At 41.3% G+C, this 26,018-nt stretch overlaps 1 protein-coding gene across 1 annotated transcript in view; it reads right to left on the minus strand.

Annotated features, from left to right (window-relative positions):
• Positions 1-17,570, minus strand: part of SLC43A1 (solute carrier family 43 member 1) — a 34,738-nt gene extending 17,168 nt beyond the window's left edge. The window contains exons 1-5 of the mRNA XM_070957247.1: positions 17,411-17,570; positions 8,154-8,332; positions 6,425-6,605; positions 5,927-5,982; positions 5,339-5,415 (exon numbers count right to left, since the gene is read on the minus strand). Of these exons, the coding sequence (XP_070813348.1) occupies positions 5,339-5,415; positions 5,927-5,982; positions 6,425-6,605; positions 8,154-8,307 (468 nt within the window). The 5' untranslated portion in view covers positions 8,308-8,332; positions 17,411-17,570. The remainder of the gene's footprint in view (positions 1-5,338; positions 5,416-5,926; positions 5,983-6,424; positions 6,606-8,153; positions 8,333-17,410) is intronic.
• Between the last annotated feature and the right edge of the window lie 8,448 nt (positions 17,571-26,018).

The following is a 26,018-nucleotide window of genomic DNA, read 5'->3' on the forward strand; positions in this document are numbered from 1 at the left end:
CTGGCATGGACTGAATAGGATGTGTGTGTGAGGGCTTCCTTCCTTCCTTCCTCCCCAGCAGGCAGGGAAATGGCGGCTGCTGCGGGAGTGGAAGCAAGGGATTATGCGAATGGCTGGGAAACTGTTATAGAATATTCCAAATGAATATCACATGACCAAAGTAGCAGCCCAACCACAGGATCAGCCTGAAGCAACCGCAACCTTCCCAATTTCATTCCTTCAAAAGTCATGGGTCCTGGGTTTTTCCACGCCTGCTGTAAATTAACCCATTTGAGGCATCTGTTCAAAAATTGTTGCCTGCACTGTTTCACCCAATTAAAAATCATGACAATAAGAGTTTTAGTAGTATATAGATAAGACTTACTACCTTATCTAATTGATTAGATACACTAATATTCCAAATATATGTTTTCTTTGTGCACAAATGTATTTTTCCCCCCTTTGTCTGAAAAAACACTCAGCCTTTCAAAGGGGCACAAAGATTTTATTCTACTCCCTAGTTGTTATGCTTGAGAATCTGGCTCCAAAGCAATGCTATATTTATTTTCTATGCTACAAAAGCAAACTCCTGTGCCAAGAAAAGCCATGGTTATTTTGTAAATTGTCTATTGTTGGGGTGAGCAATAGTTTTAAAGCAGGGCCAGACTTTAGAGTTGTTTAATTATTTTTTTTTCATCTTTTGACAACCACAGGTATCATGGCTGGTAATGTGATTTTTCTCGCCAAGGGTCTGGGGTTGTTTGTTTTTTGTGGAGGGGGAGAGAAGAAAGTTAAGGAAGAAATAATTACTTTAATTGTCATGGAAGCTTATTACATCAATTTTGTCCCTCATTATGGACAAAATGATCAGAGAACTCTGTTACTAAAAAGCTATGGTTGTGTCACTGAACTTGGGCAATACAATTTGGGAGGAAAAAAAAGTGAATCAGAGAGCCATATGTAACCTGTCATGGGCAATCTATGATCTTTACTATTTATTTGCAGTTGGATTGGTTCCGAGAGCAGCTTAATAGAAGCCAGTTTCAAACTTACAAGGGAGTATGCCCCATTTAAATCACTGGCACTTCTTTCATTTGGAAAAAAAATGTTCAGCGTCTGCTGCTCATTGCTTAATGCAGAGAATGTTTAATGTTTAGATGATCACTATTAAAATTATTTTTGGCTTTTTTTTTTTTTTTACCGTATTAAAGAACACTGAGAGAAAGAGAAAGACAAGCAAATTTTCAGGGAAATTCTATGAGCTTCATACTTTTGAGCAGCCATTAGGACAACAATAATAGAAGAGCTGTGATGGGCAAATAGGTCAACGGCATAAGAATAGCTAAAGAAACAAGCCTGTGGAGAAAACTCAGCATCTTTCCAGAGACTGGTTCAAGGCCTGCTGTAAAAACAATGCCTCCTTGAAAACCATGTTCAAAAGACTAGTCACACATACATGATTACGTTACAATTATGTGTCTTGCACAGACCTTTCTAAATATATATTTTTAAAGAGATAAGTCACTGTCAATTCAGAGATCATACCCCGCCTGCTCAGGATGCCCTTGTGAGCAGGAATGCAACTCACTAAGTCAGAGCACATATTCTCACAGATCATTATGTTTTTGTAAAGAGATGCTCATATCTATGTCCACAAACTACTCGATGAATATAAATTCATCGAATAAAGTCTGGAATCAAGCAAGTGATCCCCATGATTTTTCAGGCAGATAACAATCTTCATCAGTTCCTGTCAAGGTATGTTATCATAATCCACATCATCCGATACTCATATCATATTTGTTGGCCAGCTGTCTCATAAAAACCAGAGAAACAGAGTTTTGTGTGCAGTGTTGCCATTATTGCTGTGTGGGTTTTTTTTTTTTTTAATTCCAGCTTTAAAATTTAAATTTTGATGAATGTGAAGCATTTGTGTAGCATCTTCTGTAATGCTTTAAAGAAGCTGCATTTTACCAAGGTTTAGGGGGCTGTTTAAAGGCATGCAGGCAGGGACATACAAACAGGTGCCACACGAGCAATCCCTCTGAGCCCAAACTGCAAAGCTTTAATTACCATTGTGAAAACAAAAACAAAAACCACTCAAACTTGAAGCACAGATGCCGAAAGATGCTCTTGGGTATTAAACAGAAGTTATGCAAATTGATTTGAAGGAATCCCAAAGAATGGGGTTTTGCACCAGCAAACTAACAGCAGTAGAAGGAAAATCTTTTTTTTCCCCTCGGATATCATCTTTCCCTTATAACCCAGGGTCTCTTTCTAAGGAACATCTGGATGGACTTCTAGGCAGACTTCCAGGGGCACTAAGGGTGAGTTAACAAACCCCTCTCATACTTCTCTATTCTGCTACTGAAGGTGTCTACCTGCAACAGGTGCAGTCTCAACAGTCTCAAAGGAGCCTTGGTGGCGCAGCAGACTAAAGTGCTGTTAAGTAGCACTTAGCTGCCAGTTGCCTGCAATTACTGCAAGTTCAAATCTCACCAGGCTCAAGGTTGACTCAGCCTTCCATTCTTTCAGGGTAGGTAAAATGAGGACCCGGATTGTGGGGGCAATAAGCTGACTTTGTATAAAAAAGAACACCGCTTGGGGGGGGGCGAAAGCCCTACTAAGCAGGTATATACAAAAGTCTGAAGGCTATTGCTTAACACATTGTAAGCCGCCCTGAGTCTCCGGAGAAGGGCGGCATATAAATCGAACCAATAAATAAACAATGAAATAAATAGATTTCACAGTACAATTTCAATTCTGATAGGCATGCATAAAATCACTATAAAAATATTATCTTGAATGTACATGGTGCAAAAACAGATCTGAAGCACAAATTGTCAAGAAAGTTTTTTTAAAACTGCCAATGAGGAAGAACAGCAGTATGCTTTTCAAAATTGTGCTGAGACAGAGATTTATCTTTGGCACCTGGTGTTTTTCTCCCCTTCCCCACCACAACTAAAAGGCATGTAGAATTTAGAATTGCATATATCCTTCCAGTGGCCCAGAAGCATCCAGGCTTTTACGTGGAAAGTCTGAGTATCTTAATCATAACTAATCAGAGCTCATGGTGGCTCTAGCATCCTCTAGGTGCCAGATGGCGCAGGTGGCATTGCAAAAATTATGGATCCATGCTTCTTGGAACTTCTTTGGTCCAAGCAATTAGATTTGAAGCACAAGGACATTCATTGTTGTACAAGCAAACTACAGTGGCTATTTAATCAGTCCTAAAAGCCATGAATAGAAAATCATGCAAATATAAAGCTCCAACAAGATTGATATGCTCCAGAGCCTATCCCTGAGGAAATGCCACCATGCTGAACTGGAGCTCACAGATGTGCTTTCTCTTGAGGCTGTTCTTGCTCTCTGGAGCACCATCCGCCCCGCCTGTTAGGAAAGCCTTGATACCTTGGTTTTCTTCAATAGGTTCTGGGACAGCGCAATTAATGACCTCACCTGGGGAACCTGCCTTTACACTGCTGTTTCCCCAATGTGAGTAATTGGTGTTCTTTTCTGCTATGCATGTTAAACCTGTTTTAAATTGTTTCTTCTATTGGTATGCTGTCTAGAACTGCTTCCATGGATAATAAACTCAAGCAAGCAAGCAATCAGCCGGTGGATCAAATTACAGATGCAGCAATTCCCAGCAGAGCTGTGGCAGTGGTAGAGACCTTCACACAGTCTCCTCCTTTCTGCAGACAGGTACTTAAAGCCACTGTCGCGTCATAGTGGTGTTACCAAGTGCCAAATCTGTTCTTTTTAGAATACACCCCCTCAACAAAGAGGTGACATTTTACTAGAAAAAGCAATGGACCTTCTTTGCAACCTTGAACTTGCTTATGTCTCTTCTGGCTACAATACTGAACTTTGGATTCCCATTGTTTTGAGAAGAGGACCATACAGATGTGCATTGTAAACCTCAAATAAGCTTAATGATGTTTTAGAAACAAAAATAAGCCAACCTTCTCTCACAACCCACTCAATACAGAATATCTCAGCCCAAGTCCACAAAGTAGCCGCCCTGTTTGAATTGCCACATCTGTGGAACTAGTTGACTTCAATAATTCTGCCCACCTGATACGTTCGGGTAGAGCGGGGCCAGTCCAGATTGTGTCAATTAAACACATATGGGACTGAGGAAGCACACCTTCCATGTCATAGCTCCTGTCTTCTGGAAAGCCACATCTCTAAGACACACATGCTTCCCTCTCTCCAATTTTTGGGGAAAATCTTTTCAGATCCACCTGTTCCTAGGTCCAGGGTTTATGTGTTAGTGGAGCCCACATCACACACACCCATGTGTTTGTGTTTGTTTGTATTTTATTATTATGACTCTTTATACTGTGCTGAAATAGCAATAACACTTATATACCACTTATAACACTTTACAGTCTTACCTAAGTGGTTTACAGAGTCAATATATTTCCCCCAACAATCTGGGTCCTCATTTTACCAATCTCCAAGGATCTTCCATCTCAAAGGATGGAAGGCTGAGTCAATCTTGAGCCAGTGAGGATTGAACTCCTCCTGACAGTGAGTTAAATTAACTCGCAATAGCTTTTAAATTATGTACTGGATCCAGAGTCTTTTGGGGCTGCTATAATAAACCATCATCATCCACTATGGCCCTTGCCCCTTTCCCCAGCCACCAAATATTCTTTACTATCCTATTCTTGCAATCACAGTCAGAAAGAGCTCTACAAGCCACAAAAAAAAGAGGTTGGGGCAGTAACATTTCACTTTTTATGTAAAACAGTGGGAATTTAAGAAGAACTAGCTTCTAACCTATGACTGCACTACAAAAGAACTGGATCTAATTTATAGATCTGCTGTAAGCTTAGTGATTTGAGGAATTTCTCTCTTTTTCATAAATGCTTTCTGTAATCTTTACATTCTAAAAGACATGAGATTCCTGGTGTGTCTTTCCGTTCAGCCAAGAGTACAAGAGTACATCTAGGCTCAGTTAAGAATAAGTATGTAATCAATGTGTCTGAAATGAAGTGAAACAGACACACCCAATCAAAACAGGCCCAGATGGAAAGCTGTGGTCTCAGCTTAGTAGAAATTTAGTAGAAAGTCTTGGCAAAGCCACTCAATTACAGATTGTGCCAGAAATTTCTCGGGTTGAACAATATAGAGAATCTGAGTAAAATGAACAAACTAATTAGGAGTCAGGCTCTGAAAACTAAGCCAGAGTAGGCCTCTGTATCTTAAAATCCAGGGATGGGCACAATAACTTAAGACCAGAATGATCCCATTCTGGTTTTAAGTTAGAACAGAACAGAACAGGCTGTTTTGAACTTGCTGGAAGAATTCTAGTTAGACAGGCCAAGCAAAAGGTTATTTCAGTACTTACAGTTAAGGAGGTGAAGGTCAGGCAGATTCCACCAAAACCATTTAAGGAAAGGCCAAGAAAAATCAATGGAGAAAGAACTGGGAAGGAGAACAGAAATATGGGATGAGAAGATGGGTGGTGTTCTCAAGGAATGGAGGAGATTTGTAACAGGAAATAGAAATATAATGGAAGACTGAGTGGGATAGCAGAAAGACTTGAGAACATGGTATAGGGTGTTGTTGTTTTTTAAAGGAATAGATCCACAAATGTCCAGTTGGGGAAGACACAAACTGTAATCTAGCACATTTGAAGAGTGGAGATAGTTGAAGGGATTTAAGACTACCAATTTGAGAACCTGTCTTTTTAATATATCTAGAGCCATTAAGGAGGATGTAGCCGTTACCCTCCCAGGACCATTTCTCTATGAATTGGATTACTCGTAGTGCACATGTGGGGCCACAAAGGCAGGAAACCAAAATGAGCGGGCTGCTGAGTTGTATGACAGAACCAGGAGAAAGTCAGGGGAGAGAAATCAGAGAAGAGAGAAGACTCTCCCATTTGCAAGTAATTAAAAGTTACTAATTCAATTAACACAAAAGTTCTTCTCACCTAACGGGTTGTAGGCAGCCAGAGCCATGAGAGCACAGGAGAGAGCAAAGCTGGCACTATAAAGAAATAATAGATATATCAAATCATTGCTGAGCTGTTATGTCCTCAAAGCAGCTTTCCTCAACCTGTGCCCGCTTGATGTATAGATGACAACTCCCAGAATTCTAGTGGCCATATTGTGAGTGCAACACAACTGAAAAGCTCCAGGTATGGAAATTCTGCCTCAAAAAGATACCAAAAATTATTGAAAGTTATCCCCCAATTATTTCAAAATGACACTCTCCATCCTAAAAGCTGCAATCTATTGTTAGTTCTCCCTCCCCGTTCCAGTGCGGTTTCTAATCTACAAATACAACTTTCTAATATTTATTCATTTCCACTGAAACGAGAATTTGGGACCTAGTAACCTCCAGGCACTTTTTTTCCCTTTCTTTCAGGTATTTTCTTCAATAGGCCACCGTGCCATTTGCCCCAGCCCAGAGACCTTGTTCTTCTCACCTGCCAACTAAGCGAAGAGGCCTGGGTCCAAGTCGGTCCATCAGGATGCCAAGAGGCAAAGTAGCCGCACTCAAGAGAAAGGAGCCAATGGTGAAACCCAGAGTAAGCATTTCTTCTTGTTCCACACAACTGAAGGGATGGGTTACATTAGCCACAGGTGAAACATTGGTGTTATTCTTCTCTAAAGAGAAAATGGCAAAATAGATTAGGACACTGATTTCAAATCCCATTTTTACATCTATTCTACCCACGGGCATGATTGTTTTTTGTTCCTAAAGAAACACAATCAAGTCCTGTTGCACATCTTCCTTCTTGCTGCATTGAAGAAAACACAAAATTGTGGAGGTCTTTGATGCTCTCTGAGCTTGGTTGTTTTCTTCAGACAGTGCATTACCAAACTAGGTAACATCATCAGTGATAGAAGGGAATGGGGTTTGCTCTCATTTTATATACTAGTGGCTTGCCCTGTCAATGTTTGTAGGAGTTGGTGGCTCCTTGACTTGGCTGTTTATTATTAGCTTGTTTTTCTGAGTTGGTAGTTCCTTGATTGGGGTATTATTTCTTTATTGTTGGTTCAACATTGTTGATTAATCACATCGTTCTCCTGCACAGCAGAGAAAGCAAAAAGAGGAGCAAAATGACCTGGGAAGGAACAGGATCTGAATCACATTCTGAGTGTTCCAGCTGATTGCTGTGGGCCCATTCTGAATGTAAAGGGATTGCTTTGCTAGTAGAATAGCCAGCCAAGAAAGGCAGGGAGTGATTCTAAGTTAATGTGGGATAGTAATGGATTTGGCTATCATTTATAGTGAGAGCAGCTCTTTCTAAAATTTTAATAAAGTCAGACAGTAATCTGTTGCTTGTCAAAGATTTAGGAGACAGGCCATGATCTGAGGTGCTGTATCACAAGAAACAATAAAAGCCTGACTCCAAAAAATGAGAGGTTCAATACTTGGAGGAATTGTAATCTGTTTTTCCTATAAATATAAGGTCAATTTTATAAGGAAGAACACTATTTTAAGATTTCTCGGGGTCCTAGAGAAAAATAGTAGGAAAATAAGAGCTAATCCAGCCACTGTGTTTATTACAAAAAGGTGGTTTGAAACACCTTTGAAATGTGGGATTGTTAATCTCACATGGTCACAGTGAGGGAACACTGCTATATCCTACAACACGGAATGCTTCACAGCTTTAGCATGAATTAGGATCATGGGAAACTTCACTTCATGGGGAAGTACAGTGTGGAGATGTTTTATGAAAATTAATGATAAAGAACCCCACAGAAACTATTTTAAGCCATTACCATGTAATAAAACCAGCTCTATCAATTTGGTACTAATTTGTTTATTCTTCCATCTTCAGTCCCTCACAAGATTTAGGTAGAATCCTTGGAAGAATCATATGAATGCCCAACCCCAAGGCTGAAGCTGCTAAATCCATTTGCATTGAGGTTCCCTCTCTTTTATCAAGTACACAATATTAGTACAAGTTACTACTCAAAGTTCTGTCAGATTCATTCTTAATTCTGTCCCTAACGAGGCCTTATCAATAGGACTCAATCTGCATCATCTGCAAATGTTTTGGTAAGTGCAGAATCAGAGATGAGGCAAGCAAGGATCTGTGGGAATGGAAAGTGCAACACTTTGCTCAGAATAGCACCCACAACCTCCCCACACGCCACGTTATCATTTTATCTCACCTAATAGGCTCAGACCCCCATCCTACTCACCTGTACACATATGAGAGTAGAAGCCTTCAAGTTTGAGCATAATGAGTAAGGAGCCCCAGCCCAGCAAAACAGCAGAGAAAAAGAGATTTTCCACCACCGCAGTACAGGCCATCCACCAGCGTCGCCGGTATGCCTGATGTAAGGTGGGTGCCATCTTCCCTCTGGCTTGTAAGAGAAGGCTGCAAACAAAATAAGATCATCATCTTTCTTGGCATCCAGATCTTATTTACTATTCCACTAATTTTGGCCTGTATATTACAGGTAAGATACACAGGAGCTATAACTCAGTGGTAAGACACTTGCTATAGCAATAGCACTTAGACTTATATACAGCTTCATAGTGCTTTACAGCCCTCTCTAAGCAGTTTACAGAGTCAGCATATTGCCCCCAACAATCTGAGTCCTCATTTTACCGACCTTGGAAGGATGGAAGGCTGAGTCAACCTTGAGCCAGTGAGAATAGAACTGCCAAACTGCAGTCAGTCGGCAGTCTGAAGTAGCCTATATACTGCTGGCTACTTCTAACCACTGCACCATCACGGCTCTTACATGGTAAAGATCCCAAGTTCAATCTCTATTCCCTTCAAAAAGGGTTAAGAAGGAAAGCCCGTAGATCTCTGCCCATCACCACCTGTATTTGATGGAACAATAGTCAGATCCGATAGCAGGAGATACCTACTTTTAAATAATGGGACACAAAACTCTTCCGAACTCACTGGAGTTATTAAAAATCTAGACAAGTAATGAAGCAGCACTCCAGCTTGACACTACACATTGGGGTGGTGATACTTGTTGACTACTATATCCTGGAAGGCAAGATCTAGCAGCAAAATACTATAAAAGGGGGAATATATAACCTTGAAAACTATTTAAAAAAGGAAATTGCTGGCCCAGCTATTAGCCTGAGGGCAAACAGCTGCTAGGATTTCTTCTGACAGAGGTCTGAGCCATACAATCAGTTGACTTGTAGCTACTGGAGTTATACAAGGGCAGCCTGGCAGCTGCTGCCACTCACAGGGCAGGAGCCACAGAGAGGTTGCAGCTCCCTCCCTGCAGAAGCACATGCATCATTGGAGCCTCCATCTGTTTTGTGAGTTGCCACCTTCCCCTTCACCCTTTCATTTTTCATGAGCAAAAAGGAAGATAAAATGTAAGATAAAACTATGTAACCGAGTAGTGGCAAACTCTGCCCCATGGAAATGTCAATATACATCCCTTCCTTTACATGACCGGGTTAGAATGTCACTGTGGAGTTTCATCTACTACAAAAGGAGATCTTGTTCCTTGCTTGCTGGCCAAAACTAGCCCAGGTCAATTTGCTCGTTTTCTGCTTGAAATTGCCGATCACAGGCCGAGAGTAAACTAGCTTCAGTAACCTGCTTGCTAACCTGTTTTTTACAGCAAGGATATTTCAAGTACCACTTCTTTTTTAAAAAACAACAACATGCTCCTATGAGCTTTTTTAATTTGTTTATTTTCTGAAAATCAATTACCGGTACATAAGTGGGCATCAGCTGTAGTGCAGATGCTCATTTATATGCATATCTATACTAAAGCTTACAATTTATTTGTATCAGAAGTATTATTTTGACAACAGAGATCTTCACAGAACAACCTAGTCCTAGATTAGAGAAAGGATTACAAAAAATTACACTGAAGTCATAAATGGATCATGCATGAAGTTTTTAGCTCAAGGGGAGCCATTCTAATGTAGCAATTGAAGTACTGACCTAAAAATATATGCCATAAATTCAAATCCCCCACTTGCTTACTTGAATGATCTTGAAATACTCTGCCTTTCTCAGGAGAATACTGGAAGGATGGCAATGTGGAAGATCACTAAGCACAGCGTTTCTTGGAGAAAAGGGTATGAATATTTACATAAGGCAGAGGTGACAATCTAAACATTCATTTTTAAAATCGTGAAAGAGGCTGCAGAAGTAAATCAGGACATTCTAGGTTAAAGACCTACCTGGGAGACAAAGTTTCAGAAGTGCTTCTAAAAACCTGAAATGTCAACAGAGAACTTAAAAATGTAAATGTGTAACCTAAACATGCAAAAGTCAGATTGTCCTGGCACAGAACTTTGATTTTACTAAAACTGTGCCAACTTCCTGAATTGTTAGGTTTTTCATTTTGAACATTTGGTTTGGGACTAATATTTCTGAAGTTCCAGAGATGCAAGGTGGGTCTTGATTGATTTAATGCTTTAGGTAATGAGGCAGAATGGGAAGTAAACAGCTTGGTAATGAAATTCAGAGATGACACCAGATCCAGCAGCATTTGTAAACAAGTACAACAGGGGAAGAGAAAGAGATGGTGATAGTTCTTAAACTAGAAAGAATGGAAAACTGGAAGAAACAAGACTATATCATTGAGCACAGAAACTTAAAAAAAAAAAGGAACCTTCAAGACAGATGTTACTTGAAAGTATCCAGTGCCAAAAAGCAGCTGCTGCTTGAAATGTTTAAGAATCCACATTACAGGAATGTGTTGTCAAACATTGGAAGCCTAAGACTATACACTGCACAGCGCTAGTGGAGTAGGGGTGGCCAAATTCCCTTCCTAGAAAAATGTGGGCAAATCCTAAAAGGTATGAATGTCAGGATTAGAATACTGAGCCAAATGGCTGTCAGGCTGGAGGCCTGACTTTAGTGTGATGAGTCACTAGTTTTATAAACCACAGAGGATGGAATGCACACACAGTGCTCTATCTGGGTTCTATGCTCTGCAGTGCTAAGATGTTTTATATTTGATGGTCCAGGTGTGAAATCTACTTACCTTCCCTACCAGTTTGGAAGTGCACACGCTGCCCACGCGCACACGCTGACCGTCTACGCATGTGCAAATCCTTCTGCGCATGAGCAGAGGGTAAAAAACAGGGTACAGGTTAAAACCAGGAAGTAACAATGACCAGGCGGGTGGGCGGAGCCTCAAGCTGACATCGCTACTGGTTCTCCGAACCACCGACCGTCATCACTACCGGTTTAGCTGAACCGGGAACATTTCACCCCTGCACTGGTCCCATTACTTTGGTCTGGATTAGAGAATGCATTAAGCTGTAATTTTATTTTTGTTCCCCCTTCCTTTAGAAAAATGGATTCCTCTGCAACATTTTAAAGACTTCACTGAAATCTGTCTTCCAATTTCCTGAAAGATTATTCCTACACCTCAGAAAAAGGGGGTTCTGTTTTATACTTCTTTTTTTGTTGTTCTTTAGTGGTATCTGAACATCCTTTGTTACGATGAGATGTTGAGAGTTCTTGTAACTTTGGCTGTTCATACATCCTAAGGGTAAAAAGTGCCGTGGAACGAATCCTTTCATGGTGTCATTATTTGAACTGTAGTTAAACTCTATAGAACTTGGGATGCTGCATATCAATAGAAATGATTACATTATGCTTAATTCTTAGCCATCTTATAATTATAAAATTTACCCTTAAAAGGAATTTTTCTCTCATGGAGGAAAATTTATTTCATTTCCTCCAAAATGAAGTGAAACGACTGAAAATCAGGGAAAGAAAATATCTCTAGTCTATAAAAATATTTTGCCTGTATTAATCAGAATATCCCTTAACTGAATATGTACGGTAACCAGAAAATGATGTATTTTGGTGTTATGTTCTGCAAAAAATGGAAATTCTTTTGATACAAGTATTAAGATCTTAGCAGATTCTGACCTAAAGCTTTCAACAATCAGATCAAGTTATAGAAATAATGTAGAATATGAAAAATTTGCACAGTCCTTGCTACCATAATTGAACCTGTAAATAAGGTTGTAAGTTATTGCAGTCATTAAGCAGGTCATTTCATGACCGGACCTGATTTTACAACATTTTTTATGGTGGTCATTAAGCGAATACCATGACTGTTAACTGAACCATGTTTGATAAGCAAATATATTTTACCCAATGGGTATTTTTTGTTAGTAAGTGAGAGAAATCAGCAAAAAATAAATGAAAATCAGTGACATGACCACAGGACACTGCAAGAGCCATAAATGTAAGATCCTGCAAGCTGCTATGAGGCAGTTGCCAAGCACCCAAAATGCAGTCATGTGACTGCTGTGTGTGTGTGTGATCATTGTTAACTATAAAATCAGGTCATAAGTAGTTTGGGGGGGGGTTCAACGTAACTTTGACTGGTTGCAACCAAATCATAGGTCAAGGACTACCTGTACTGTACTTTCCAGATTTCCAGAATGTTAAAACTGATCAAACTTCCTGTGCACTGAAAACTACTGTATAGAAGTTAAAGTCCAACACATTTAAAGGCCATCGGATGGAAAGGTTATGCTATCCTAACAGATCTCTTTCATAACACTCAGCTGATCATCTGATGTTTAGCAATACTATATTTGCAGCTGTGCATACTATTCTTTAATGAGACCATTGAAGAGAATTAAACAAATCTTTTCCAGTTGCTACCAATTATCAGTTATCTAAATGTGAAACTTGTTTGATGACTTCTTTCAAGAAAAACAAGGATCTAGAGCTTCTGATAATACTGTGCATATTCCCTACCTACAAAGTGCATAGCAGATCCTTCCAAATCATTAGATTTTAATATTTATTTATTTATTTATTCAATTTCTATACCGACCTTCTCCCGAAGGACTCAGGGCGGTGAACAGTTAAAATAACATACATATAAAATGTGAATATAAGATGGGCTCCCTGAATTTCCACTTATCTTTATGCATCCTGAATAAAGTAAATGAACAACTATTGCTGCATATTTTTTTTTAACAGAGCATGAGGTCAGATGGAAAAATTATTAGACTGAAGCAGGCAAGTATATCCCTATGTTTTTATTTCCTTACAGCACAGGGCTTCTGACTGTATCTTATTCAAGACAGAAGGGTATAAATCACAAAAATAATAAATTCCCGGCCCTGCATTTCATTTAGTGACAGCAAAATGTTCTGTGAAATTTAGTAAATTGCAGTAATAGGCTGGAAACCAGATGCCTTATTGTTTTAGGGATGGAAAGCAAGATTCTGTCCCTCATGGAGTAAAGAAAGGAAAACTTTGGAAATACGTAGGCCCATGATGGCGAACCTATGGCACGCGTGCCACAGGTGACACGTGGGGCTATATCCGTGGGCACGCGAGTTCAGCTCCCAGTTGATTTTCAGACCTTCCGGTCCCACCGGAAGTCAGCAAATGGGCCGTTTCCGGACTCCGGTGGGCCTCCGGGGGGGGGGAGGCCGTTTTCGTCCTCCCCAGGCTCCTAAAACTCTGGAGTTTGGAGACGGTGAAAAATGGGCCTACCAAAAGCAGGGGGAGCGGGGGGGGGTCGCAAGCACATGGGGTGGGGTGCATTGAATTATGGGTGTGGGCACGCGCACGCACGACCCCCCCCACACTCCCCTCGCTTTTGGCACGCGATGGCAAAAAGGTTAGCCATCACTGACCTAGGCTAAGGCTGCTTAGATAAACCTCCAAGAATGAAGCTGTTGGGTTCCATACAACTCCAATCTGTGTACTTTGCCAGGTAGTTAAAAATCTATTCCTCTTTTAAGTTAGTTAAGTACAACAAAAGAAAAGGAGAAAGAAGACTTATACTAATAGGAAGAGATTCTTTCTCTTGGTTCCTTTTCTCTTCGCTGAAAGAATCAATCTATCAGACTCCTGTTATATCAAGATCCCTACCTCACATAACTTTATACAAACAGCATTTTCTGTGAAACAAAACTAAATAGGGGACTGTTATGCTGCAAAGGAAACTCGACTTAGGCAGATCCTATAGGCATCCTTACAAAGGAGGAGAGTGGTTGCTATCCAATGTTGCCCAATTATATTAAAACGAACAATGCATACATTCAAGGATTCCACTTCTAAGTAAGTAGTGGTCCTTCCTCCTATTTTCAGCAGCAGGATAACAGCAGGCAGGGGCCTGAGCAAACTATGGACCAGCAAACACCACTGTTTCCTGCGATCTTAGCAAAACTTGTAAGAATGAATCTAGTTTTTCCACAATTGCTCGTAATGCAATGTGAGAGCAAGAAAAACAGTATATTAGCAGTGAGAGAACATTATACATTTTTTAAGAATTATAAATATGGTTGAAAAACCTCTGGAGACCCCCCGCTTTGCTTTTTAAAAGAGGAGGATTCCAAATGGGCACTATCATCTCAGCAGCGGCATTAGATAATGATCTCACCTGTACGTCACAGGGAATTAACTAAGATAACCAGAGAGAATTTAATAGGCAGAGGAAGGCACTGATCATATTAGAGTCATGCTACAGAACTGCACATTGTCAAGCATTATTCAGGCAGAAATCCAATGCATATTTATTTAGAAGCATGGCTCAGAGGAACTTACTTCTGAGCAGACCAAAGTAGGATATCAATGCAAATCTACCTTTATTATTATTCGAGGGATGCAATTTAAGTTTCCCCCTCATACCACATTATTCTTGGCAGTCCATGCAAAAACACAGCGTTGTCATGATAAATGGGTTGGGTCATTGACTGCCTTAGTGTAACTTCAAGTTTGGCAGATGAACAATGTAACTATTATAAAATAGTGAGCCTTGTTTATATTGTTCTGCTTCTGTAACAGAAGTCTGTAGTTGTTTCTGGGAGCTGTAGAGAGACGATAAGATAAGATGAGATGAGGGTAACAAATGGAGAAGTAGAGGGGAAGGAGCAGGAAACCAAGCAATTGGATGGTGAAGAGATAACCAAGGGCTCCCTTTATTATGAAATAGTCAAGACTGTACAGAGACAAAGGATACCTTTTGTATGGATTGGCCACTTTGGAGATCTGGATCAAATATTTTAGGGATGTGCTGCAGTAGTGGGTTGCCCCCAGTTCGGACTGGTTCACAAGAACCAGTAGTAAAACTGGTGGGAGGCCCCGCCCACCGCCCTGGATGTCGTCATCGGTGATCTGTGCATGCGCAGGGTGCGTGCGCGATCCCGTTGCGAACAGGTAGTAAAGGTAAGTAGAACCCACCCCCGATGTGCTGATACAGATCAAGGCAGGGGGTTCAAAGCAGTGGTGAAATCTAAAATTTGTTACTACCGGTTCTGTGGTCATGGCTTGGGGGGGGGCGTAATGTGACTGGGTGGGCGTGACCAATTTTTTTTAACTTTTAAAACCATTTTTTACATGTAAAATCATGTAAACCCCCCCCCCTTTTTTAAAAAAAAAACCCTCTGCCAATCAGGCAACTCAGCTGGGATCGTCAGAGCTTGGATGTCAGAGGCATTTAAAAGAAAAAAAGCCTCTGATGATCACACGGCTCAGCTGGGCATGGGGGGTGGGGGCAGGGATTTTTGCTACCGGTTTTCCGAACTGCCCGCCGCCATCGCTACCTACTCGCCCAAGCCGGTCCGAACCAGTAGCATTTCACCCCCGATTCAAAGGGACCTAAGTACCAGTCCCTATAATGAAAAGTCCAGGCACACTTAACACCTGAGTCTACAGACTTTTAGGGGCAGGGAACATGCTTGTGACCACTAAAAGCAAGGTTTGTACTGTAAAACTGATGGTTTTACTGACCACTGTCACTGACATCAACAATTAAACTGTTAGACTAGGATTCATCAATAAAACCCCATCTCATCTATAACTCAAGTTTTGGCCAATTAACAATTTCTTGGACCTGCTTCACTAGCCATGCAGATATTTTCACTGCCCCTCCCCCCTCCCCCAACAAGGCTGATCATCTGGAAAGATTTAGGAACAGGTCATCTGAGCAGGGATAAAATAGTACCAATACAGGAGAATATTTGTAGCTCAGGGTTGAAATGAGAGGTTCTTGGTCCTCTCTGTGAGCTTGGTTGCTTTCTTGCAGATGTTTCATTACTCAAATTGGATAATATCAGTACTAGTAGGCAGTCGGGTAACCCTACTCCCTGCTAGCATTGATGATGTTATTGTTACCCAGTTTGGGTTATGAAACATCTGCAAAAAAAAAACAACCAAGCTCAGAGAACACCAAGGACCCCTCATAAAACAGTACATTTGGCTTAGATTTGTGACTTGTATTCAGTGAAATTTACATGTGTGGCAAATTTAAAATCAAGTCCCTCCCTTGCATGTGACGGGGGTATCACACTTATATGGTGGTCACATATACAGCTGTGATCCTACTCAGCTACCAACAGTGGAAAGAAAACACCTCAAATCCCCCACCCTTGTGTGGCTGGCTACAGTTTAATCTGAACACAGATAAGCTTTTGATCTGAAAATATCAGGCAAAATGAACAGAGAGAAGGAACACAAAGTGCTCCAGGGAACTGACATCTGTTCGAATTTAAAACTATGAAAGTCTAGAGGTGGTGAACAAGAACAAAAACAAAATCGGTACACTGCAGTTAAGAGTGTAAAGGTGCTCTTTAGAAATCTACATTTCCCTTACCAATTGTGCAGGATCCAATATTAGCCCAGTCAGGTTTCTTCTGCAAACTTCTGAGAGATCTTTAAAAGCTGAAGCACAGTTCAAGCAAAGTTTGAGGCCTGCTGAGACCCTTTGGCTCCCCTCCCTCTTAATGCCAACCAAGCAAGAGATGACCCCTCTGCGCCCACACAGTATGTACTCCAGCCATAAGCGGATTTAGCAAATCCTGTAGTCCAGTGGTGGGATTCAGCCAGTTCGCACCATTTCGGGAGAAGCTGTTGTTAACTTTCTGAGCAGTTTGGCAAACTGGTTGTTGGAAGAAATCATTAGGGCAGAGAACCGGTTGTTAAATTACTTGAATCCCACCACTGCTGTAGTCGCTCCTCACCCTTTTCCTGTGACCCGTGTTTTATTATCCTGAGGGGGGAGGCAGGCCGCTGTGGGCACCCCAGTTCTTCACATTCTCCAATCCGTTATAATCGCCACCCGGGACTCTTTCCTTTCAACTCGTCCCCTCTTTTCCCCCACTCGGGCGATCCTCTCCCCCCACCCCCATCCCAATTCACCCCCTTCCTCTCCCCGCTTTTTTGTCTTCCCGCCTTTAGGGGCAGGCCTCATTTTCCCAACTCGGAACAAATCTAAAACGCCGCGAGGGGCAGGCGTCAAAGACATGGCTGGCAGGGCTCGCCCTCCACCCAAGTCAGCCCAAGCTGGAAAGAGCCGCGGCCGCTGCCACGTGGAAGCCAGAGCCCTGCCTAGTAAGGGAGTGAAGCCATACAAAGAGGGTTTTCGGGCAACCCCCCGATCGCCTACGCTCCCGGCCCCTACCCAGCTGCCCCTATTTAAGCCTGCCTTCCAGCCCCGGTTTTCCAAACTGTTTCTCCCAAGTTCAATCAACTCACTTTCGGCTCCAGCCCTTTGACGGGCTGAACTGAAGGCGCGCCTTTCCCTCCGACTATTCGGGGTAGCTGCCTTCAAGGCGTTGCCAACGGGGCTGCCCCGGGCGCGGGCGAGCGGGCGGATCCTCCCCTGCGAGCCGCGGAGAAGGAGGCGATTCAACGCTGCTGCCGGAGCCCCGTTGGCGCCGCCGCTTCGCTCGCCTGCCAGCTGCACGGGTCTGCTCAACCTGCAGGAAAAGAGAAGCGCGTTTTCCACGCGGTGCCCCCGGGCAGGAAGTGTTCCTTGCTCGTGTCAAAACGGGAAGGGGGGGGGAGGACAGGAATCGAGAGGCTCGTCTGCCTGTGACTTTATAAGGTCATCGGTGTGTGTTTGGGTATCCCCCCCTCCCTTCCCCCCCCCAAAAACGTGGAACTTGGGGCGAGATCGCGAGGAAGAGTGAAAAAGTACACGGCAAATATACAGAGAGATGGGCTTCTCTTGAAAGGTTGCCCGGTTCGTTCGCTCGCTCAGGTATTTCGGCTCTGCTGGATTTTAGGTTCGGCCGCTTTCGTCCCGTCCTGGCTCAGTAGCCAATAGGGCAACTTCGTTTGGAGGTGGGGGGTGGGGGGTGGGGGAGTCCTCATTTCAGAGGCCGATCCTCTGCTGCAACGTCACCTAAAGTTGTCTTGGGCACCCTCACCGTAAACGACGAAACCAGAGAAAGGAGAGGAACCGATTTGCTTCCCTACCCCGCTGTAAGCAAATACACGAGGTCTAACAATATAAACGTTGCTATTATAACACAGGTGCAGAAATATACGCCCCATAGCGCCGGGATGTGATGCTTACAGGGCCGTGCAAAACATGTTTGGGGATAGTGTAAGTCTAAAAAAACAGAGAAAATGGAAGAAAACACAAAAGTAATTGTGAGCGGGGACAAATATTGCCTTAAAGCACATATTTCTATCCATTGATTCAGCTGAGCTAATGCATGCAGCGGACAATAGGTTTCAGAGTGTCATGCTGGGCTGCTTGCCTTTGCTCCAGGATTAAAAAATAAATAAAACATGTTTCTCCTTTCCTTCATATTGTCAGTACTACCACAATGGGGTGGGGAAGGAGCTGACATTAATTCAAAGTATATTTTTCAAGCATTTGCCATATGGGGGGTGAATCTTTGCCCCCCACAGAGAGGGCTCGCAATCTGGGTGTCCTCCTGGACGCACGGCTGTCTTTTGAAGAGCATATGATGGCCGTGGCCAGGGGGGGCTTTTATCAGGTTCGCCTGATTCATCAGTTGCAGCTCTTTCTGGACCGGGTCACCTCCCGGCTGGACTATTGTAATGCTCTCTACATGGGGCTCCCCTTGAAGAGCACTCGGAGGCTCCAACTGGTCCAGAATGCGACCATGCGGGTGGTTATGGGCGCAACTCGTGCCCACGTGACACCCCTCCTGCGCGAGCTGCACTGGCTCCCAGTGGTCTTCCGGGTGCGATTCAAGGTGTTGGTCACCACCTTTAAAGCGCTCCATGGCACAGGACCCGGGTAGCTTCGAGACCGACTTCTGCCACCAATAGCCTCCCACCGGCCAGTTCGCTCCCACAGAGAGGGTCTCCTCAGGGTGCCATCGGCCAAGTTATGTCGGCTGGCGACACCCAGGGGGAGGGCCTTCTCTGTGGGAGCCCCAGCCCTGTGGAATGAACTGCTCCCGGAAGTGCGTAAGATCTCCGACCTCCGGGTATTTCGCTGTGCACTCAAGACCCTGTTGTTCCGCCAGGCCGGACTATCAACATAATAATTTTAAATTGGGTGTTTTAAATTTCTGGGGTTTTAAATTGAGCCGAATTATTTAATAATTTTAAATAATTTTAATTGATGTTTGTCTTGTGCTTTTAATAGGCTGTATACCACCCTGAGTCCTTCGGGAGAAGGGCAGTATAGAAATAAAATTATTGTATTGTATTGTATTGTATATGGTAGTGCGATCAGGATCTCTGCAAGCGGGTATGCAAGTTGTGCATTGCACGAAAGTGCCATAACACGAGGAGTGGGGCACCAGAGTGAGTTTTAAGAATGAATTCTCCATTCTGAACACCAACCACATGTGCTCGGTTAGGTCAGATTTCACTTCTTGCAAAAGGAGTGCTATACAGTAACCATGTGTATGCATTGCACAATCTGAAGCTATCAATGCTAGTGTGCATGTTGCTGCAGTTCCAGGTAGCTCATCCGAACAAATATGAGCTGCATAGAGTCATTTTTCTACAAAGCGACAAAACACCCCTCTTTCCATTGGTTTCTGAGTTAAAGCTTATTCCAAACTTCCTGTCTAGTCTTAATCACTGGCCTGTTGTCTCAGTTTAAGAGTAGCAAATGCAGGTAATCTTCCTCGCTTAACAACCACAATTGGGACTGACAGCTCCTTCACCAAGTGAAAGAATTATTAAAATGAAACATGTGACTGCACCGGACTTACAGCATCAGTTCCATCATGGTCATTAAGCAAATCACCTGCAGTTGTTATGTGAGATGACTATGACTTGTGACTTACGTGACTGTGGCTTGGGATTTCTCCATTGACTGCTTATCAGAAGCTGGTGGCAAATGGCAATTGTGATTGTGGGACACTGTGACACTCATAAGCTCAAGGACTAGTCGTAACAGTTACTTTTTCCGCACCATTGTAACTTCAAACAGTCATTAAATAGGGCAGTTGTTAACCAAAGACTACCTATAAAATTCTTAAGGGAAGGGGTCAGCAAAACAATATTTTGCCAGAGGTATCTTACAAATCAGTGGCAGTCCATAATTTTTAAAAATGAAATGGCTTGCAAACTAAAACACTATCTCACAGTATAATCCCCCTTAGATAGATGTTTCTTGTTTTTCTAGATTCCCTTCTCCTAGAGTCTAGTTAAAAATTGCTTTCCGAGAAAAGGGGATAAGAATGACATATGCCCTGTGACAAAGAATTCTAAGAATATTGTTTGACGTTCTAAGCCGTATATATCCACAGCTCCCTACTGTGAGCTCTTACTGTGAAATTACTGTCCTCTCATCAAGCATATTTGCTTAGATTTTCCCCCTTCCTATGTCTCTGTGGTTTGTGTTCCTCCATCAGTTGTTGTGACATACCATTCATGTGTGTTCACCAATTCTTGTGTCATTTCAAGAACCTTGTAGTTTTGATCCAATGGACTGAAAGACAAAAAAAAAAAAACACTGAGAAAGACAAAGAAACATTGAAATTCTGAAATTATATTTAAAAAAACCTTTTAAATTTCCTGTTCATGTTCTTATATCCTCGGGTGCATCACAAAGCACACTCTCTAAACTGGTTATCTCTTGAATTTGCCAAACTAGCTAAGGCAGCTGAGCTTACGTCTATCATGTAGCAAGAATGGGTAAAGAAACAAGAGTGGGGGGGGGGAGAGCGGGTGGGATAAATAAACCACAGTGATATCCATGTGAGGGAAACTACTTGTTGCAACTATGTTAAACATTTGTAGGTCGTTTTAGTTGCACTGTAAAGTTAGGAGAATCATATTATAGGCCAATGCAAGTTAACAGCATGGTACAGCCTGAATGATGTTATTTGGAGACTAAAAGCATTTATGATTGTATGTGTGCCTGCACAGATGGAGTAAGCGTTTAGTTATTATAAGACAAGTATAGATATTGTGGCTCTTCAATTGAAGAGACTGCTAAAATATGTGTTTTAAGGCAGAAGGATAATTCACTAATTGCTTAGCAATATCCCTAACCCTAACCGTGTGCCTATTTAGGGCTCATGCAAAGAGCTCAGTTGGAAACTGAACTGAGAAGCCTGCTCAGTGTTGTTTATTCAGTTCAACAAAACTTCATTTTTCAACATTCTTCTACTCAAGCCATTCTGTGCATCTGATGAAGTGACTGCAGCTCACAAAAGCTCGTGGCTTTTAATAAAGTTGATTAGTTGGAAAAGGTGCTGCTGGACTCCTCCTAATTTCCTGAGGAGACAGAATACAATTGAGACTTATGATTACTTGACAGGCTACATGTAATCTGTCTCCTATGTTACCTGCATGTGCATAACCAACCTCTCTCTTCCTCCCTTCCCTCTACTTCCCTCACTACAATTTAAATACACTTTATGTATCTGTTGAAGTGAACTGCAGCTCAGAAAAGCTTATGTCTTTTAAATAAAATTGGTTAATCATAAAAGGTGCCAGCAGACTAATATATTGGTGAAGGCTTTCATAGACAGTGTTTCTTGGACAACACTGCCCAACTGCTATAGGCTCTGACTTTTTGCTACAAGACAGACTGTGTCAAGTAATCTTTAAGATCCTAAAAGGAAATTTGTATCCCACATGAAGTTGCTCTCACCAAGAAAGTGAATATGTCTGCCTCAGTGCTCCATTTTGGTGTGATATTGAACATAGGTCAATATAGGTCAAGAAGATCTTTTCCAAATAAAATGGATATTTATTTATTTTATTTATTTATTTTATTTTATTTCTATACCGCCCTTCTCCTGCGGGACTCAGGGTGGTGTACAGCCAAGATAAAACATTGCATATAAAATTTAAAAACAATTTAAAAAACAAATAATTTCGGCCCAAGATTTAAAAACAACCCAATTAAAACCGAATTCAATTAAAACTGAGAGGATGGGATCAAGCCAGCCCGGCTAGATGGAATAGGTGTGTGTGGAATATGTGATTATTTATGGTACTTATGCAAAAGTTTTCAGCCATCATAGTTTATTATTTGTTTAAACACAGTTTTCTAACAGTCATAGCAGATGGGCAGCATAATAAGATCTTGTGGAAGACTGGTGCCTAGTATTAGAAACACAATCCTAGATAACACGTAGAATAAGTATCCCAGTGGTTCAGAAATATCATTTGGGAATGCAAAATCCCCAGATTTGTATTATGTGCCTATGTATTAATAGCCAGAGCAGCAGCAGAAGACAGTAGACATAAATGCATCTTGTCCCTCTTTCCCCAAAAGTAATTGCTTCTCACTAACCCGTTCGCTTAATGCTATTATAGTGAAAACCTCTGAGAGCTGTTTAGATAATTAGGTCCAGCTGTTTGGCTCATTCTATGACATGTTATTTCCACCATGGTATCCTCAAAGTGTTGTCCAGCAGACTTGTTCCAGGTGGTAATATTTAGCATTTGGTTAGCATTTTACTTGGTGGATGTAGAAGTGAAATTCTCACCCATCTGCTCTGATAAATTGTTCAGTACTTTGAGAAGGTTTCTTGTATCTAATCAGAATTTAACACTGTAATTTAAGACTGTCTAGATTGGTATCAAAAGCATTTCCTAGTCATATATGGGATGGTTGGTTTCAATCGGCAAGGTCTGAAAAAAGAAGATAAATGCTTGAGTCAATCTGTTCCACTATATGTAGTCTTAATCATTTGGCTTACAAAAGCTAGCAGAAGAATTTGGCTGGCTGGTTTGAAAGGATGGGGGGGGGGGTTATCTAAGCAGGAGCAGGGGGTTATGAAAAAGATAGTACAATCTCTTCAGATAAAGACTTCCCTGAACTCAGGTATAAAAGGCAATCAACCAGTTGCTTTCCAGATAAAATGCTGAGATAATAACAGGCAATTAGCTTCAGACATCTTTGAGAAATTATCTATGGATGATCACCATTCACTCATGTTCTGGAGGTAAGGTTTCTAGACTGGGAAGTAGTCTTGCTTGACCTGACTGGGAAGGAAGTAAGATAACTGCCATCTTGCTAGCATACTTGTGTCTCTCACCAGTTTTTATATAATATTTTTATTAATAAAAATAAATTAACAATAAAATAATTTTTTTGCAACAGCTATGCATGGTACAAGTTGGCGGTTATATGATGGTTTCACTCTTATGTGTATGCCAATCCCAAAAACTGGAAATGTTCTGTAGTCTAATCTCTATATGAAGCTGCTTAGGTGAGATCACCAGAATGGTACAGTATAGAAAAACGTACTTCTTGGATCACTGTTGAAGACTATAAAAATTTGATGGGGAATCCACAAGTTGGTGGTAGAGCTGTGACCTAATCATAGAACAGGAATTTATATATTTTTGAGTACTCTCATGTACTTCACCTGGGGTTACTTTTGAAAACATTCAGATTGAAGCTGATTCAAAGTATAGTGGTGGCTTGGTACCAAAATCATTCCTGGTTTTAAAGCAGGGGTGAAATCCAGCAGGTTCTGGAGAACTGGTAGCGGAAATTTTGAGTAGTTTGGAGAACCGGCAGATACCACCTCTGGCTGGCCCCAGAGTGGGGTGGGAATGGAGATTTTGCAATATCCTTCCCCTGCCATGCCCACCAAGCCACACCATGCCCACCAAGCCACGCCCACAGAACCGGTAGTAAAAAAAATTGAATTTCACCACTGTTTTAAAGGAATTGCTTGATTTCCATTATGCTTCCAGTCAGAGTTAATGTTAATACATCTAAATGTTCAGACATCTAAATGTTTTGGGACTGTTACGTTTGAGGGAATGTCTTTCTCCATGTCTTCACTTGCCTGAGTATTAAGATTTGCCAAGGAGCTGCTTCCTCTATTAGGGGTACAGTAGTGTATAATGTGGGAATGTATTTATTTGTTTCAAACATTTATAATAGTCACCCATCTTATACCACACTCTGGGCAGCTCCCAGAAGTGAGAATATGGCCACCTGAAAAGCTAAGTCCAGAAGCCAGATTGCTTTCATTTTTCACGCAAGTTTGAGGTTTTTATTTGTGCTGTTTTTTAAATAGATGGCTATTTGTTTTATTGGTAGATTGTTTTAATGGCTGCTTTTATTGCCATATGATTACTCAAATAAGGAGATGGTGGTATATATACTCCATTAGTATTCAAATACATTATAAAAACATTTTTGATTAGAGATAATGCTGGTACATCTAGAAAGCTTCATGATGTAGGATTTAGCTAGCAAATGCACTGTATGTGTTACTCAGGTGTTTCTGAACAGGTGGGTTTGCATCACAAATTTAGTTATCATTAGCTTAACTATAATTTAATCCATCTACACTCATTTCTGCAATTACGAACACACTGAGCTTATGAACAACATTATAGGCTGGGTTTAGGCAACATGCCAAGTTGAAATGTGTTTAGTTAGTTTGTGCTTCAGTTAGAGTTAACAAATGGCTTGTCTTATCTAGGCATTTATTTGCTTTTTCTATCACTTAAGTTTATAGCTTGGGAACTTATGGCTGCTGAACTACAATGACCATCATCTCTGACCACTGATCAGATAAAAATTGGCATTAAACCCATGGGAATGATTTTGGATAAGGCATTCTCTCTCTCAACCCATCCTACCTTCAGAAGTTTGAGAAAACTAGAAGCTAGCACTTTGTCTACTGTCCTGAACTCTTGATTGAAAGGCAAAATATAAATCTAATAAACATTTTCCCATCTCTCCTTTCACAGAATGTCATTTTAAGTTGTCAACCCAGCCCTGCAGTTATAACAGTGACATTGTTGTTTTAATGTGGTTTTTGTGTAATTTGGTTGTTTTGTTTAACTGTTAGATCAAGCATCCCTACCATTTTGCCATCATACCTCCCTTCAGTGTAATCTTAATGTACACACCTCCCCTAAAAATCCAAAAACCAAATGAATACAAATGAATAATAAAAACAATAAACTATTTTCAATAAAGACATTTTAAAAAATCTTCATACCTCCTCTGGCCTCTATCTGCACTTCCTCAAGGCAGGCAGACCTCACATAGCTCACAATTTGAGAAATCCTGAGTTAATATTTGCCCCATCCCCTTATCAATGTTGCTTTGAGATTTATGAATAGCATACGATGATGCATAGTTAATGGGGGAACAATCCTTCCAATATCCCTAGCTTACCATAGCTAGGTTACTATACCTTGAAAACGTTTTTTAACCTGGCACATATCCATCATACCGGCAGCTGTCTCTCATTTACATTTCTTTTTATTTATGACAATGTATGTGAGATTGTGTCAGAAGCAACATATTCATAGTCTTTAGCATACTGCAAAAATATAACCCATTGCAGGTAATTAAAGTGTACCAGATCCTGCCTGAAATTCTCTCCACCTAATCTTGTTCTTGAAATTCCTAGATGAGCAACATGAAAAATGCCTTCAATCCATAGGAGAAAATACTGTGCTAAATAAGGAAGATCTGGCTGCTGAGCATAAGCAATTATGAAATAATCCTCTCTCTCACTGAATTGAACAGGGGCAGCATCTCAGCTATCTGATTATTTAAAAGACAAGGTTGGAGACTTACAGGTGGTTAATGAGTGAAGGAATATGAAGCAGGAACTGCATGCCCCTGAATGTAGAAAAAAACATTTTGATGGTTAAGGTCAACTGGTGGATACAGAATGGCAACGCCACAAAAGATGAAAAAGCCTGAGATATATGGCTCTAAGCTTAATTGATCTGTAAACATTGCATAGCCTGCTTGAGGCATAAGTTCAGCTTTACCCTTTACAGAAGAATCATGGATTTGCCTTCCATTTAGAAGCCATGGCAGGGGAAATTAGTTTCTATTAGAGCCCCTGATAACAGAAATGCAGGTTTTTACTGCTAACATGACAATGGCAAGCATAAAGCTAAGGCTGACAAGGTTTGG

Source organism: Pituophis catenifer, unplaced genomic scaffold, assembly GCF_029215685.1.
Source record: "Pituophis catenifer annectens isolate HBS135680 unplaced genomic scaffold, rPitCat1.0.hap2 SCAF_1, whole genome shotgun sequence".
Taxonomy (NCBI): Eukaryota; Metazoa; Chordata; class Lepidosauria; order Squamata; family Colubridae; genus Pituophis; species Pituophis catenifer.